Consider the following 17,396-nt stretch of genomic DNA (forward strand, 5'->3'; position numbering starts at 1 on the left):
CCATATTCTAGAAGGTTCTATATGGTTTGACCTTCTCCATCTCAGCCCCTCTGACCTTGTTTGAACTTGCCAGTTCTGCCTGCCTGTGGGAAAGCTTTCTCTGGCTAGTTTTCTTTTCTTTCCTTTTGGTTTTGTTAATGCCAAAATCTCAGCCCAAACTTCTCCCACTCATGAGCACCCTGACTAGGTCACCTCCCCCCCATCCCCACCATTGTCATCCTTGAAATCTGACACTTGTTAGTCCTCCTCACAGTTTTATAGCTCCTTCCCAGTACCTAGAACAGAGTTTGGCAGGAATAGAGGTACACACACACAAAATACTGTCATTTCAGGGCAGAAGATGTTTCTGGCATACCAAATTTCAACCAGAACAAATTTACAAATAATAGATACAGTGTGACACATGCTGGTTTTCTGTAATATAGGTTCAGTGATAGTTTGTTTTCCAGGAGGTCCATGACTTGTAATAGTGGGCACACAAGTTTCAAATAACCTGGAAACCAAAGAATTTAATGTTTCTCTCTCAAGAGACTGATTTGTGGGTAACAAAGCTTAATGCCTATATAGGGAGGAGGATTAGGGACTAGGACAAGATGAGGAAGATCCTTTTTATACCTTCTGTATGAGCACCTTTTTTGTTTGTTTGTTTGAAAGTATCTAATGTTAATTTTCTTTTGAAACTGCTTATGGGCTTTTGTGGGGAGTCCTGGGAAAAGGAGCAGCATTTATAACATTGTTTCAATGGGAGACTGTATTCCAAGTTCCAATTAAGTGACCTGCAAACAAGCTTTTGGAAGCTAGCACATTGACAATGAGCCGCTCTACTTTTGCCTCTACTTGTTGGCATCTAGTTTTAAAGGAAAAAGGATTCAGACTTACATGGGTCTTTGATTTTTAAACACATTAGTAGACATTTGGAATGCTTTAGTTTTGGAAGGTTATGATTTTCGTATTTTTAAGAAGTAGATTTGGAAAATGAATTAGAATGCATAAAAATATCCTAATTGCATGTATATGAGAATGCGTTTCTCCATTACCTACAATTATACATTAATTTAAAATTAAAAATGAGGAGAAATTGAATGGTATTTTAGTGAATCCTAAATATTTCTTAACTGACTAGAATTGCTTAATTATTATTTCTGGGTGGATTTGCTCATGTATTGGTTTTATATACTTTCTTATCAGAGGTAATAATATAAGTCAGTATTTAAAAATGCAAAGGAAGCTAATTGAAATTAAGAATGCATTAATTTTTTTGTAAGATGACAGTTCTATACCAATGGAAAAATATGATACTCTTTAGGAGTTTTAAAAGGCATTTGTTACGTTTAATTTTGTATTTCATTTTGTAATGTGAAAATTACTGGTCTTATGAAAAGATGAAATATCATTTATGCATTCTGTTCCTTTCTGGGAAATGCAATTGTGAAAGTACATGATGTCATCATGCATGTTAAACACTTGGTAGATATAGAAACTTCTCCTATCTTCAGATGATTTTTTACTTTTACTCTACTTAACCGCTTTATCATCAAATTTTCAAGTTTTTTTCATCCTGTAGACAAGCAAGAAAAATGACTATATTCGTCTTTGAAGAGATGTTAGGTAGCAAACTGATGTGATAATTCTGTTAAACCTTAATGAGGTAGCAAATTTAGGAATGATGTATGTTAACAGCTTAGGAAAAAATCCAAAAATAATGTCAAAAGATGAGGTAAAGGACACTGTCCTTCTGTGTGCTAGACTATAACCACTCTCCCTCAAATACTGACTTGAAGGCATTTTCTTTGGGCTCAGTTATGCTTTGAATCAACTAGAAAGCTTAACATAAAAAAATGAAATTTCTTATTGCTTTTATTTTTAGGCATGTGGAATATGGCTTCATGGTGAGGTTTAGCAGTTGCATGTCTGTTTTTATTCTCTAAATACAAAGAAAATTACTCAGTGGATGAAATATTTAAGATTTTAATAAGCTTTTATTTTTTAAAGTTTCTTTCAATATCCTATTTAAATATGGCTCTGTAATGTTAGGCTTAAAAAATGTGCATTGTTCAATACTGCCAGTGGCTGGGGATTATGATAACAGATAAGCTTCAATGGCTTTGTAGAATTTTAAACAGTGGCTATAAAAATTAGTTTCCTTTGGCCTTTAATGACATTGGTACTTTTAAAAATGGCATACAGAGAAGACTCTGAAGTAGTTTCCTTTTTTCTTTTTATCTTTTAAGAATGTAATTAAGAATAAAAAGCATTAAATTTTTTTAAAGATGATATCAAGGAATATATAAATTAATCTGAGGCATCAAAGCATAGTTAGATATACATTACTTGATTAGGTTGTCTTTTAGAATTTTCATAGGTTGAGGTTAATTTTGCATTTTAAGTACTGTGTGACTTCAGAGAAATAGTCTTCAAAAGTTTTATGAATTTTAATTTGCAGTTTTATAAGCTACTGGATAATTCAAAGATGTGAATGGTCTATAACTCTTTTGCACTAAATAATAGGACATTGCACTAAAATGCTGAATATACAAATGGATGGAAATTTTTGAGCATTGTCCTGAATTTATATATAGTTAGTATTTGAGCTTAGAATAAAGACTAAATTTTTATGAAAATGCAGATACTCTACCCACTAAGTGCAATGGCAGACCCCAGGTGTGACAATGAAAATGTCTCTAGGCATTGACAGATGTCCCCTGGGGTAGAGAACCCCTGATTTTGATAATACTGGCAGTGTTGCAGACCTTATATTAGGCAGATGTGGTGAAGTGCTTTCCTTAAGCTTGTCTGCCTTCCTGTAGCTTGTGTGTTGACCTTTAACACATCCCTGTAACTTTGGCTGCTGCTACTAAGTCACTTCAGTCGTGTCCGACTCTGTGTGACCCCATAGACAGCAGCCCACCAGGCTCCCCCGTCCCTGGGATTCTCCAGACAAGAACACTGGAGTGGGTTGCCGTTTCCTTCTCCAATGCATGAAAGTGAAAAATGAAAGGGAAGTTGCTCAGTCATGTCCGACTCTTAGCGACCCCATGGACTGCAGCCTACCAGGCTCCTCCATCCATGGGATTTGCCAGGCAAGAGTGCTGGAGTGGGGTGCCATTGTAACTTTGGCAGTGCTTTACAATTGAAAAGAAACCAAGACTCAGTGAGACTAGGTGATGTCTGTGGGGTTACACCTGTGGCTGACCTGTTATTAAAATCCAGGATTTCTGATACAAGTCTAGCACCCTTAATTTGCTTCACTTTGTATTAAAAACTTCTCATCCTGAACCACTTTTTCATGATTATTTAAGCCAGAATTACCATTTTGTGCCAGCTAATATTTGAAGATGCAGTTATACTGTTCTGAGTCTGACATTCTAGAGCATGCACGATTTTTACTCAGCACTGGGCTAAGTTCTTCCCACATGAACATGGATCTTCTTCAGCTGCTTCAGTATTCCTGTAAACCAGTCTAGGACTTCACTGCACCTGGGAAAATCTCTCAAAAGTTCACCTGTAAAATCCTTGAAGAGTAGTGTGGGCTTACGCCAAAGGCTTTTTTGAGCCCATGTGTTCTACTGGGATTTCCCTATAGCTCAGATGGTAAAGAATCTGCCTTCAAATCCAGGAGACCCAGGTTCGATCCCTGGGTCAGGAAGATCCCCTGGAGAAGGAAATGGCAACTCACTCCAGTATTCTTGCCATGAGAATCCCATGGAGAGAGGAGCTTCATGGGCTGTAGTCTATGGGGATGTAAAGAGTAGGACACGACTAAGTGACTAACACACACACATGTGTTCTATTACACAGGATCCAGTAAGACTTCCTCAAAATCTCCTTTAAATGTCTTTTTTCCCTTGATGTTTCATGACTTGAGTCAATACCCTCATGTGGCCCCTATCCTTGTCTCCTCTCAAAAAAACATTCCTCGTACCTTTTCTTCCACAATTCTCTGGCCAGTTTTCCTCTTCTTCCTTCTCACTCCTGGATCTTTTCCTCCAGATATTTCCTTCATCTTTTCTCATCTATTGTCATTTATCTTTTTCTCAAGTTCCTGTGCTATTTTGGGTATTGAAAGTGGCTGTTGAAAGTGAAAGTCACTCAGTCATGTCTGACTCTTTGCGATCCCATAGACTATACAGTCCGTAGAATTCTCCAGGCCAGAATACTGGAGTGGGTAGCCGTTCCCTTCTCCGGGGGATCTTCCCAACCCAGGGATCAAACCCAGATCTCCCACATTGCAGGCTTATTCTTTACCAGCTGAGCTACCAGTGAAGCCCAAGAGTGGGTAGTATTAAGATCTTGAAAAGTTTTTTTTTTAAATCTTCTGTGTTTCAATTTATTTTAATGGAGACAATACCAATACCTACTTCACAGGATTGGTGGGAGGCTTAGTGAACTAATAGATGTAAAATGCTTACTCTAGTGCCTGAAACCTAGTGACCACACAAGAAGGGGACTGTTGTTGTTTCAACGTTGTGTTTATTTGTATTACCAAGAACTGTGGTGAGACACAGAGAGAAAGAAATATGTCCTCGGGGACATCATTAATTTGATTGATGTAGAGGTAGAGGAAACTCTGACTGTAAGACCTTTGTGTATTATTATTAGGAGCATTTTAACTACCAGGCTATCAATATTCTTTTGTTGGGTGTCTCGGAAGTGACATCGTACCTTGGGAAATCTTAGGTGTTATTTCGTATCGTCCCACCTGGAAAACACTGTTTCCCGTGTTACTGTTCTCCAGGTTGCAAGGAATAGAGAAATGCTGAGGTTATTTGGGTGAAGAGGATTTATTGTAAAGATCTGTGGGAAGTCAGATCCCAGGCCAGCACCTCATGATTTGCCCAGTCACAGTCTGCAGATAATGGAAAGATTGTTCAGTATGAAACAGCTTGTCTGTATGGGAACGCTCGTGATTCAGCTCTTTCTTATCTCTGCTGTCTTTTTGGGGTTCTGCTGCTATTGCCAGTCTCCTCTCTCGTCGTTTTCTCTCTAATCCTGCTGCCTTCAGACTTCTATGTGCACTCTTTTCTCTGGGGATCGCTTGGTTTGCTAGTTTATATTCAAGCTATTTTCCATTTAGAAATTGGCTAATATTGTCTCTGGGCTTCCCAGGTGGTGCTAGTGGTAAAGAACCTACCTGCCAGTGCAGGAGATGTAAGAGACACAGGTTTGATCCCTCGGGCAGGAAGATTCCCTGGAGAAAGGAATGGCAGCCCTCTCCAGTATTCTTACTTGGAGAATCCCATGGACAGAGGAGCCTGGCAGGCTGTAGTCCCTAGTGCTGCAAAGAATTGGACACGACTGAAGTGACTTAGCACACACAGCATTGTCTCTAGCTGGAAATAGAGGAGGGAAAAGTCATCATTCCTCTTTGTTCTCAGTAGGTTGAGAGGGGTGAGCTGATGAGGGACCAAGGATTTTGCTTGGATAAAGATACAGTTTTTGTACAAGAATTTTGCTTGGATACAGTTTTGTAAACATACGCGTTTAGCCTTCTATGCAGCTCTCACCATGGTTATGCCCCGCCTCACATGTCTGGGGAAATGACAGTAGTCATTCCTGTTGAATTATTGCTGTCCTGAAAGATCTTAAAGGCCATGAAGAATGGGTTCTCAGACACATTCATTTGGAGACAAATAAATATTACTGCCAGCAGAAATGGAATGTTGTCTGCTGATTTGACCTTTCTGTGGCAAGAATAAAGCTTTTATTTTTAGGAAGGATCATAATGATAGTGAGTCATACTGTATATTCCAAGGATAAGGTTCTGAAAAGATACATAGCCATTGAGTTTTTCCACTCAGTCAGGGACCCAGTCTGTAAAAGAAGGATGTTGGGCTATGCTCTTAAGATGGACAAGCATTGTGTAATTTTTAAAACATTTATACATCCCATTAAACTTTCCAAGTTATCCCTCCAGGATATTTAAGGATAGGTAGACAAGCATGATTTGATTGAACATCCTGACAGTGTTCTCATTTTAATCGTTACTTATTTTCTTCTCAATTTAAATGTTGCTGTAAGGAAATGTTGCTTACCTAATCTCTGTTTTGTCTGTGTGTGATTAGATTACAAAAAGAATTAAGATCCTGCAAAATGCAATAATACGACAAGATGAGCAACTGGCCAGAGCAATGAGCAGTGATGGCTCCTTTCATATTACCCTACTAGTGATGCAGTTATTGAATGAAGATGACGTAAACATGTGAGTACTACATCTTTCTGGAATATTGTTTTCCAAGTTATTACTTTAATATGAGTAAACATAACAGAACCCAAAGAGGCATTGAAATTCTAAAGAAACATTCTTTGTTATAATTTGTTGCAATCAACAAGCCAATGTACAGAATTAGCTGTACAATATTCTTCCTAATCTGTATTTTTTTTTTTTTTTTCTGCTGTGACACATGGCTTGTGGGATCCTAGTTCCCCAACCAGGGATTGAACCTTTGTACCCTGGAGTGGAAGTGCAGAGCCCTAACCACTGGACCACCAGGGAATTGCCCCTAATCTATACTTTTGAACTGTGTTATTGTTATCAGATGCATTGGTTATGCAGTTATTTTGTCCATGTTAATTATATAAGCACTATGGCGTCTGACCATTTGGGTTAGGATTCCAGGTAAAGATTCTGGAACCGTGTCTTAATAAGCTGTTCAATTTTGGGCAAATCATTTTTTAAGTAAATGGAGAAAATAATAGTACTGACACATGTAAACACTCTTAGTATAGGGCCTGGCGCATAGTACGCACTTAATATTATTAGCTATTAGAGCTGTCATTTACTAGATCAGTGGACAGTTTCAGTCTCACTCCCACCCCATTACTAGAATACTGTATACTCTGCACCCCCAAACTCAGAATTGTGCCACACAAGTTGAGTATGAGTCTTTGATTGCTGTTTTCCAGCCCACAGTGGAGAAACCTTGCTCATCCTCCACTTCTCTGGGACACTGTTGGAATGAGCGCCCCTTGTTCTGTGTTGCTCTCTGTGTTAAGCTCAAGCTTAAGCTCTTTGGATAGCCAAAGTCAGAATTACAGGTTACAGCTTACTTCTGTTTTCTACCCTGACATATAGTCTCCTGAGGGAATGAATAATAAGACTTGGATGGGGAGGGTGTGAAGGAAAGGGGAAATATAAGGGAGAAAAGAATAAAGTAGTAACTCAAGATATATAGTCAAATTATGATTCTAGTGGTGATATCTTTTAAATAGTAGAACTGCATATTTTTAGGGATCAGTCTTCTCATCTGTCCCGATGTGCTCCACCCAAGAGCAGATACAATTACAGAGAGGACCGGAAGGTTTTACTTAACTCACGTTCACTGTTCGCTTTGCCAATCAGAAGAAAAAAAAGAAATACTCTGATGCTCTTAAAAGAAGTCAGAGAAAATCGACACAAGAAGATGCAAGCCCAGGAGAAAATGGGTGGCACTCTGTATGTTAGAATTGTGGACGAGTCAGGGTTCCCCAGGGAAACAGACCCAGTAGGATGGGTCTTCATTTGTATATATAGATATATTCATGTATCTATATGTACACTGTAGCTATATGTAGAGATTTATTTTAAGGAATTAGCTCAGGTGATTGTGGGGGCTGGCAAATTTCAAATCTACAAGGCAGTTTGCCAGACTGGAGACCCGGGTGAGAATTGATTTAGTAGAGTCTCAAATCCGAAGGCAGTCTGGAGGAAGAATTCCTTCTTCCCTGGGGGACCTCAAAGAAGCATGTGCTTCCACACAGCCAGGAGGTTAGCGTCGAGGGAGATTTCTAACACAGAGACCTCAGGTAGTTCCTTCATGTCCCCTTTGCCTATCAGGGTATATATATATTAATAGATGAATCCAGAAATTTCCTTGTTTCCTGGTAGGTAGACTTGGAAGTTCACAGAGAATCGGTGGATCAGTAGGGGTGGGATGAGGGACAGTGGCAATGCAGGTATCCATGTTTCCTGATCAGAGGCCCCTGCAGAGGTCTCATACTTCAGCAGGGCCTGCCAGTGCAGTGCCCAGGAGGGACACGTCGTTTTTCGTGGACACCAGCGAAGGGTACCTGGGGATATGACCAGACCAAGCCCCTGAATCGGTCTGAGAACCCAAACAGCAAGCAAACCAAAGACCTTCTTCAATCTTTATACAAAAGTATGCTGGGTTCCCTGGGAAGGAGGAGGGGAGAGGAAAGGGAAAAGCAATCCTGAAAGGAAGTTTGAGTTAAAGAATAATTGTACCCCAAAGAGGCCTTTTTAAACCAAAGAAGACTGAGTTACCATTGATTGATAAGTTTAAGTTTTAGCTCTATTATTAAAAATGGGTCTTGGCCATGGCATGTATATATATTTCAGTCTCTGCTCGTCAGCCTCTATTTCCCAAACAAGTATTATTTTATTTCCTTAACAAGTGTTGTGAGTCTGGCCACACAGAAAGGTCATCTTTCTTATGCATATGAAGAAGCTGAGAGTTCTAGGAATTAAGTGAATGCTGGTCAGCCAAGAAACCAGAACTAGTTGGTTTTCTTTATTATTGTTCCATGGAGTGTGATTGAGGGAGGGGGTGGGATGGAGATAGGAGGGAGAAGATGAGCACAAGTTCATGAAAGAAGTGGAAAGGATGAGTCTGCTGCAAGTATGAATGGCCTCCTATATGTAACTCAGTTGGAGAAGGAAATGGCAACCCACTCCAGTGTTCTTGCCTAGAGAATTCTGTGGACAGTGGAGCCTGGTGGGCTGCCGTCTATGGGATCGCACAGAGTTGGTCATGACTGAAGTGACTTAGCATGCATTGGAGAAGGAAATGGCAACCCACTCCAGTATTCTTGCCTGGAGAATCCCAGGGACAGAGGAGCTTGGTGGGCTGCTGTCTATGGGGTGGCACAGAGTTGGACATGACTGAAGCTACTTGAGCAGCAGCAGCATGTAACTCAGTGGCCTCTACTGATGAACACATAATTAGCTAGAAATACTGTTAAGTGCTATGCAGTTGGGTTGGGGTGCGGGTGTATGTTCTCAATATATTATAATGTCTACATTTCTCATTGGAGGTAGGACTGCCTTCTCTAAGAGACTTTTAGAATTATTTGGGAAGGGGGTTGATTTTGGTTGTCACCAAAATTAAGGCGTGCCATGGGCATTTTATGCACAGGGGTCAGTGTTACTAAACCACCTGCAGTCAGTACATGGAACAGTCCTGAACTAGGAAGCACTGTCTTGCCCTAAATCGTGGTATCATTTGTTGAAGAGTTACTGTCCAGAGCATAGTGACACTCTGAGTCATTTAGCCCTGTGTTTACAATATGTGTTTGCAAATTTCAATTTTGTGTAAAAAATTAAATGGTTAGCAAGTCTGCTTGGTATTTGAGGAATTGAAGTCACATCCTTGTGCTACTTTATAGTACTGGGAGTTGTAGCTCTGCTAGAAAATGATGACCAGATACTTGCAACTTAGCAATTGATTATTTTTGACTAAGTTGCAATGAAAAATTAAGAAATATTTGAAGTTTACTATACAGACAAGATAGTATTTTGCAGTTCAACCAGTATTGTTTATCAACCACATATAAGATACTGAACTAAGTGCTTTGGAGGAAATAAAGATGAATCATGAATGGATCTTGTGCTCATGTATTATACATTATAGTTGACTGGGTCATATGGATCCAAAAAACTGTAATAGAAAAATGTAAAAAAAGTGGTGTGTTTCATAAAGTATAAAATATTAATGGAATTTCAAAGGCCAGAAGATTTGCTTCTAGTTTGGGGAACGAGGGAAGTAAGTGTTTGTGACTGAAGTGTCAACTTTTAAGATGACACTTAAGATGATGAGATTCAAGGTGTGGCTTCATTTTGGGTAGCTGTATAGTGAGTGAAGCGATTGCCTACAATGCAGGAGACCTGGGTTCAATCCCTGGATCTGGAAGATCTCCTGGAGAAGGAAATGGCGACCCATTCCAGTATTCTTGCCTGGAAAATCCCATGGATGGAGGAGCCTGGTAGGCTACAGTCCATGGGGTCGCAGTCAGACACGACTGAGTGACTTCACTTTCCCTTTCCATAGTGAGTGAAACTGATTGGGTTTTCTGCAAGACATTGATTATGTGAAGGGTTTTCTGAGTCCCTAATCTTTTAATTTTATCTTTCATCCCATACAGTATAATATGCTAGACATCCATATTGTCAGTTTCTTGTTCTATATCCTTACTTTTCAAAGTCTAGTATCATATTTTAGGTATTTAATATAAAGTACTGATCAATGGGTCATATAAGGAGTGTGTAGAAACATTTTTTTTTTAATGTAATGAATTTCTTCAGGTAGATGGCACACTTTGTGTCTTCACAGTGCAGAAGAAAGAAATAGAAATATATTAATCCAGATACTGATTTGAAAATAGGGCTGTCCTATTTTTGTTCTGAGTACAACCTTTGGGTCTGAATTCTAGTTTCAGAATTCTGTTTCCTACATACTTATATTCTGTTTAGTTTACTACAAAGAAATCTTTCCATAAACAGTTCTTGAAAAGATACTCTATTTAAAAGAATTTTAAAGTCAGTGATATTTACCAAGAGGCACTGTGACTCATTTTCACTCTGTGACCAGTGACATCTCATTAGGATAAATTTATTGGTTTATATTACTACAGAGTGGAAAAACTGGACTGAATTTGGATCATTTATATTTCTTTAAAGAAAAATGGAATGTAGAATTCACTGTTTCTGAAAACTCATGAGCTTTAGGATGGCCTGCTTTACTATAGAGTTATATTTAAAGTGAGTATCCTGATATTCATCCCCTGATTTATGGAAGATGAGCCAGAGTAGCTGTTCTGTTTCACATGCTTGAATTCAACCCATGGTGAAGATAATACTGCAGTAGCAGCGTGTCTTTTTGGATGAACATAAATACAGTCAGGAAAGATTGGATTTCGGATGTGAATTTGGAGGTCCAGTGAGAAATGTTGACATTTCTAAAGCTGTTTTGAAGTATTATATATTGTTTGACAGAGAAGTAAGACCCAGTATGGAAACCATGGATGAAAATCAGTTAAAAACTTAAAGCTAATGTAGAAATATGAAACATCTAGAAAAATGTCTAAGTTTCTTTTCACACGTTTGACATCTTATTACTATTGATGAACAAATTGCTGATCAAGATAATTTAAATTAAGGTGGTTCACCAGAAGGGTATTTTATTTTTTTTTTATTTTTTATTTATTTATTTTTTTAATTTTATTTTATTTTTAAACTTTACATGACTGTATTAGATTTGCCAAATATCAAAATGAATCCGCCACAGGTTTACATGTGTTCCCCATCCTGAACCCTCCTCCCTCCTCCCTCCCCATTCCATCCCTCTGGGTCGTCCCAGTGCACCAGCCCCAAGCATCCAGTATCGTGCATCGAACCTGGACTGGCAACTCATTTCATACATGATATTTTACATGTTTCAATGCCATTCTCCCAAATCTTCCCACCCTCTCCCTCTCCCACAGAGTCCATAAGACTGTTCTATACATCAGTGTCTCTTTTGCTGTCTCGTACACAGGGTTATTGTTACCATCTTTCTAAATTCCATATATATGCGTTAGTATACTGTATTGGTGTTTTTCTTTCTGGCTTACTTCACTCTGTAAATTAAGGTGGTTCACCAGAAGGGTATTTTAAACCCCTCTCCATAATGTAAAATGTCTTTCTTTCTTTCTTTCTTGAGTGATTGCTGCCCTCTAGTGAGATTTTAGTTTTTTTCTCATTATAAAGTCCATGTACTAAAATCCTCTTAGTATGGAAATAATTGATCTTAATTTTCAAAATATTCCAAACCTGATAATGTCTAATTCACTAATATAGTAAACTTTTATCTTTATAAAGAAAAAACAGTGCATTTGAAACACAGAATAGCCCTTTAATCAGATAGACTAAACGTACACAGCAAATTTATGTCACTGTAGTTGTAAACTTGTGCTTTGGTCAAGTCTAATTAATTATCTTATTATGGAGGCTGTTATATTTTAAAGAGATAATATATTTTAAGTTTTAGTAAAGTGCTTCACAAATAGTAAATACTATGTAAATAGTAGTACTTTTAACAAGAACCTTGAACTTTCACATAATCTGGTTTAAACTTTTGTAGGTATTAGGTTTTTCTGCAATATATTGTCAATATTTTTTTTCTTTAGTGGTGCATGCACTATTTCCTTGGTTTAAAACCTTTTGGTAAACTATAACATAACATCTTCTTTTGTATCTTTAATATAAAATAAATTGCAATTAGGTAAAGATTAATTCACTTATATAAATTTTGTTTAAAATTAATATTAGTTTTATTTTGATCATATGGATTTGATTTTGAAGGTATTCTGAGCATTAAAATAATTAGTACAAATACAAAAATTAATTTATCTAAAACTCTTTTCTCGTTTGGTTTTGTATATTTTACTACTTACTATATTACTAAAAATATATATTATCTCTTGCCAGTGGTATTGATGCTCTTTTGGAATTAAAACCATTTATAGAAGAAATCCTCCAAGGAAAACCTTTGACTTTGCCCTTTGAAGGGGTTGACACTTTCGGAAATCAGGTTGGATTTGTGAAGCTGGCAGAAGGAGATCACATAAACTCACTTTTGGAGATAGCAGGTAAAACAAACAGTGATATACTTACATGAAATCTCATTGTTGAAAAAGAAATTTTTTTCTCCCAATTCTTATAATAGAGATTCGACATCTTTCAACTTTGTTGGGGGAGGGGGGGCAATGTAGCCTCACTTTATGAGTGACCTACTTCAGCATTTGCTTGTGTAGATAAGTAGATATTTGCTTGTGTAAATAAAAGGCCAAAACAGTTACTGTATCTTGATCCTTTGACTCTGGGCAATATGTTGATTCTGGAAGATGATGGACTGGACTCAAGTATTTGTTAGGACTGGCACCCCACTCCAGTACTCTTGCCTGGAAAATCCCATGGATGGAGGAGCCTGGTAGGCTACAGTCCATGGGATCGCTAAGAGTCAGATACGACTGAGCGACTTCACTTTCTCTTTTCACTTTCATGCATTGGAGAAGGAAATGGCAACACACTCCAGTGTTCTTGCCTGGAGAATCCCAAGGACAGGGGAGCCTGGTGGGCTGCCGTCTCTGGGGTCGCACAGGGTCGGACATGACTGAAGTGACTTAGCAGCAGCAGCATCTTAATCATAAGTCTGAAGGATCCAGTGCTTATCATGACATATAGCTGGCATTAAGTAAATATTGAATGAGTTAATTAGAAACACCAATTGCCTGTTCAGAAGCTTGTGGGGATTGCCAGCCCCATTTGGGAGAGTCAGTAGATGAATCAGTGACATTTCCCTCTGTGCTACCTTTTTTCCTTGCTGTTTAGGTACCACTGTCTAAGCAGAAGGCCCGTTGGTGGTGGTAGATCTAACATCCATTGGAGAACATGCTGCTTTGTGCAGCACAGTTGAAAATGTTGGGGAAGTTTGTTGTTGTTCAGTCTTTCAGTCATGTCCTAATCTGCAGCCCCATGGACTGCAGCACATCAGGCTTCCCTGCCCTTCACCATCTTCCAGAGCTCGCTTAAACTCATGTTCATCGAGTTGGTGATGCCATCTAACCATCTTGTCCTCTGTCATCTTCTTCTCCTGCCTTCTGTCTTTCCCAGCCTCAGGGTCTTTTCCAGTGAGTGGGCTCTTTGCATCAGGTGGCCAAAGTATTGGAGCTTCAGCTTCAGCATCAGTCCTTCCAATGAATATTCAGGGTTGATTTCCTTTAGGATTGACTGGTTTGATTTCCTTTCTGTCCAAGAGATTCTCAAGAGTCTTCTCCAACATCATAGTTTGAAAGCATCAATTCTTTGGCAGTCAGCTTTCTAGGGAAATAAAAGCAGAAAATTATAAAACCTGGAAGAGTGCTTTTTTGAGATGAACCAGAGATCATAGTTTGGGTATTCATGTATGTACTGTAAAAAATTTTTATTTTTTCCTCTCATGTCAGATCATTTCATGTCATCCCATTTCAGGTTCAGCAATCCTTAATTTATAACACTCTCTGATCATTGCTCCATGCTGGGTTTATTTTTGTCTATCTATCTGTCTTAAAATAATATCATCTGGGAATCCACCACCTAAAACACAAGTGAGAACCTTGGTAGTAATCTCACCACATTGTCCTTCTCATCAATCTGTCCTTGGGCGTTCCTTCATTTAAGCTAACCATCATCCTGAAGTCAGAGTTTATTATTTCTTTGTATTTTCCTAAATTATATGTGTATTTTTAATCAGCTTTAACCTTATATTCAGTAAAAAGGATATCATATTGTATGTGATCTTTTGAGACATACTTTTTAGAAAAACTCAATATCATACTGTCTTTATATAGTTGCCCATTCAAAATTGCACCTGTTTTTGGGAGGAGGTAGGCATGAGGGTCAGATTTCATTTCATTGTTAAGTTTTTCTTTTGTGGAGCAAAATATATATAAGTAACAAGCAAGCAGTTAAACAATATGAGTCAGGTAGGACTTAAAATCATCAGTTGGCCAAGGAGAAGGCAACTCCAACAGTTTTGATGGCAAAGCATTTGGGAACCCATGCCTTCCACTGAACAGACTTAGGTATTCCTCCTGAACTGCTCTGGAGAGAATGCTAGATTCAGGTCTTTCTTTTTGTAATATAAATATCTCTGAGCTCAAGACACATTTCTAATTAGTCATTCATTCATTGTTCTTTTAAATAATTCAATGGGTGCTTGCAACATTGAGAATTCCATCCATTCTTAGCACATAGTCTCATAAAAGCAGTTTCCAGTATTGATGAAAGATCCATTGTGTGCAGAGGAATGTGAAATCTCGCCAACTTTCGTGTGACTATGAGCGCAAGAGTGTTGGCTTGTCATTTTAGAAAAGGCCACTGCCCCTGTAATTCCCTTCTAGATGCCAGAGACTGTTTCTTAAAAATATGTACACTTTTCTAAACATTTAAACAAAACATTACAAGAAATGGAAAATGGAGGGAGAATAACACTCTGTCTCCTTCATATAATCAATTGCTTTTAGCTTTTTTTTTTGTAAACTGCGCTGTTGCTTTCGATTATACTTTTTATGCAGTTTGAAAGTGAAAGTTGCTCAGTTGTGTCTGTGACCCCATGGACTGTATAGTGTAGTCCATGGGGTTCTCCAGGCCAGAATGCTGGAGTAGGTAGCCTTTCTCTTCTCCAGGGGATCTTCCCAACCCAGGGATGGAACCCAGGTTTCCCGCATTGCCGGCGGATTCTTTACCAGCTGGGGCTTTCCTTGTGGCTTAGCTGGTAAAGAATCCACCGGCAATGCGGGAAACCTGGGTTCCATCCCTGGGATGGGAAGATCCCCTGGAGAAGGGAAAGGCTACCCACTCCAGTATTCTGGCCTAGAGAATTCCATGGGCTGTATAGTCCTTCGGGTTGCAAAGAGTCGGACACGACTGAGCGACTTTCACTTTCACTTTCTTTACCGGCTGAGCCGCAAGGGAAACGCAAGAATACTGGAGTTTGTAGCCTGTCCCTTCTCCAGTGGATCTTCCTGACCCAGAAATCATACTGGGGTCTCCTGCATTGCATGCAGATTCTTAACCAACTGAGCTATCAGGGAAGCCCCCCTTTTATGCAGTTTAAGGAATCTAAATATTTGAATATGTATATGGAAAATTCCATTGCAGTTTAGTTGCAGCCTCAATTTGTATAATGTCCAGATGTTCAGTATGTGGAATTTTGGTCAGTATTTTACTTCATTAAATTTATTTTTTAAAGACTGCCTCAGTATTAATATTGCTTTAGTCCAATAAGATCAGTAAAATAATGTCACATTTGTTTTGTGTCATATTTTATAAACTATTTATTCAAATATATTACAACTTTCAGAAGAATATATTCTATTGACCATGGTAATACATTTCTTAGAAATTGATATAAACTATATATATATATTAATATATGCTTATACCAGTATATTAAAATCTTACTTGTTCAGCATAATGGAGGCAGACCTAGTTTGACCTAATATAAAGCAGGAAAAATTTTTAAAGAATATATATTTAATTATTAAAGTTTGATAAAGAAGTCCATATTATGAAGTAAAATTAACTTGAAAAATAGTGAAAATTATAGTTCATGAATAGTCTGATTTATGTAATTTTCAAGGAGTTTTTCAGTTTTTAAGTTAAAGGAAACAAAATCTTAAAATTCAAACTATACAGTTGGTATGAAAAAAGACTGAATTTTAGATACTAATATTTGAACTCATTATTGAAAAATTATAAGATAAAGAGTAATTTAGAATTAATGCATAAAATTAAAGAAAGTTATTATGCATTTTGAACTAGTAAAGTCTGGATTGATGAGCACTAGTACTACTAGATGTTTTTGGAGGATGCAGATGGGCTGAAGAGACCACGGCTATCTTTGTACATCGTGTATAAGTAGCCTTATGGTGTTAGCCACTTGAGGGAGCTGGTAAGATTTAGGCATCCAAGGCTGTGTGTCTCAGTTTCCTACCTTGACCTTGAATGATCCTGTTTTTCCAGAATAAAACAGTACCTTCTCTTTTCCTAGCAGTACACAATAGCTCATACAGCTAAGAAGGTATTGAAAATTTTGCATTTATACGTCATTTCTGCACATTTTACCGTGATGAAATTGCAGTGAAAGCTTTTTGCATAGAAATGAATATGTGATGATTTCATTCATTTTTTTTCATGAAATGTAATTTTGTTAAAAAGTATGTTAGATTGAGAGATTGCTAAAAGTTTAGCCTGCCTGGATTATAATAGTTCTTGCAAATCTTTTTTTTTAAATGAGAAAAGAGTGCTTGGTTAGCATGATAAAAGATTCCAAGTGCATTTATCTCATAAAAGGAAAAATGAAAGTTTTTTAGGATGTTCACTTGAACATTACTCTTTCTCTTATTATGACTATCATGTCCCCCAAAAGATGGAGAGTATATGCCCTGTGCTTCTCCTTGTAGAGTATCTGTTCAGGTGCTGGGGACTTGGACTTCTAACCACTACAGGCAGGTGGACATCCCAGTGGCCCTGCTGACCGTTCTGTTGAATGGCCTGGGCTAAGTAAGCTGTCTTCAGACACATCAGAACACCCTAGCTGCACCTCATTTAGAACTAAGCAAAGATGAGCTCTTTTTCTCAACCAGAATGTCTGAATCACAGACATGCTTCCTAGAGGACCATCAGAGCCTCGGTCACACGCCCTGCCTCTGTGCAGGCCCCCAGGCACACATCCGCCTATTCTCCCCTTTCATCTCTCTTTTTACCGTTTCTATTGTCCCATAGAGGGGGAAATTGTTTTTCTTTCTGCCCTCCTAGCTTCTTCCCAAGGAACCCTGTAGGCTTAGACTGACAACAGATTAGCAAGGGAAAAACAGCAAAG

The 17,396-nt window shown here is 38.3% G+C and overlaps 1 protein-coding gene across 6 annotated transcripts in view; it reads left to right on the top strand.

Moving 5' to 3' along the window:
- The window catches only part of AKAP7 (A-kinase anchoring protein 7), a 125,474-nt gene that overhangs the window by 17,023 nt on the left and 91,055 nt on the right, over positions 1–17,396 (top strand). For all 6 annotated transcript variants that reach the window (XM_055535640.1, XM_055535639.1, XM_055535635.1 and 3 more), the window contains exons 4-5: positions 6,063–6,199; positions 12,461–12,621. In XM_055535640.1, coding sequence (XP_055391615.1) covers positions 6,063–6,199; positions 12,461–12,621 — 298 coding nt within the window. The remainder of the gene's footprint in view (positions 1–6,062; positions 6,200–12,460; positions 12,622–17,396) is intronic.

The sequence above is a fragment of the Bubalus kerabau genome, chromosome 9, assembly GCF_029407905.1.
Source record: "Bubalus kerabau isolate K-KA32 ecotype Philippines breed swamp buffalo chromosome 9, PCC_UOA_SB_1v2, whole genome shotgun sequence".
Lineage (NCBI taxonomy): Eukaryota > Metazoa > Chordata > Mammalia > Artiodactyla > Bovidae > Bubalus > Bubalus kerabau.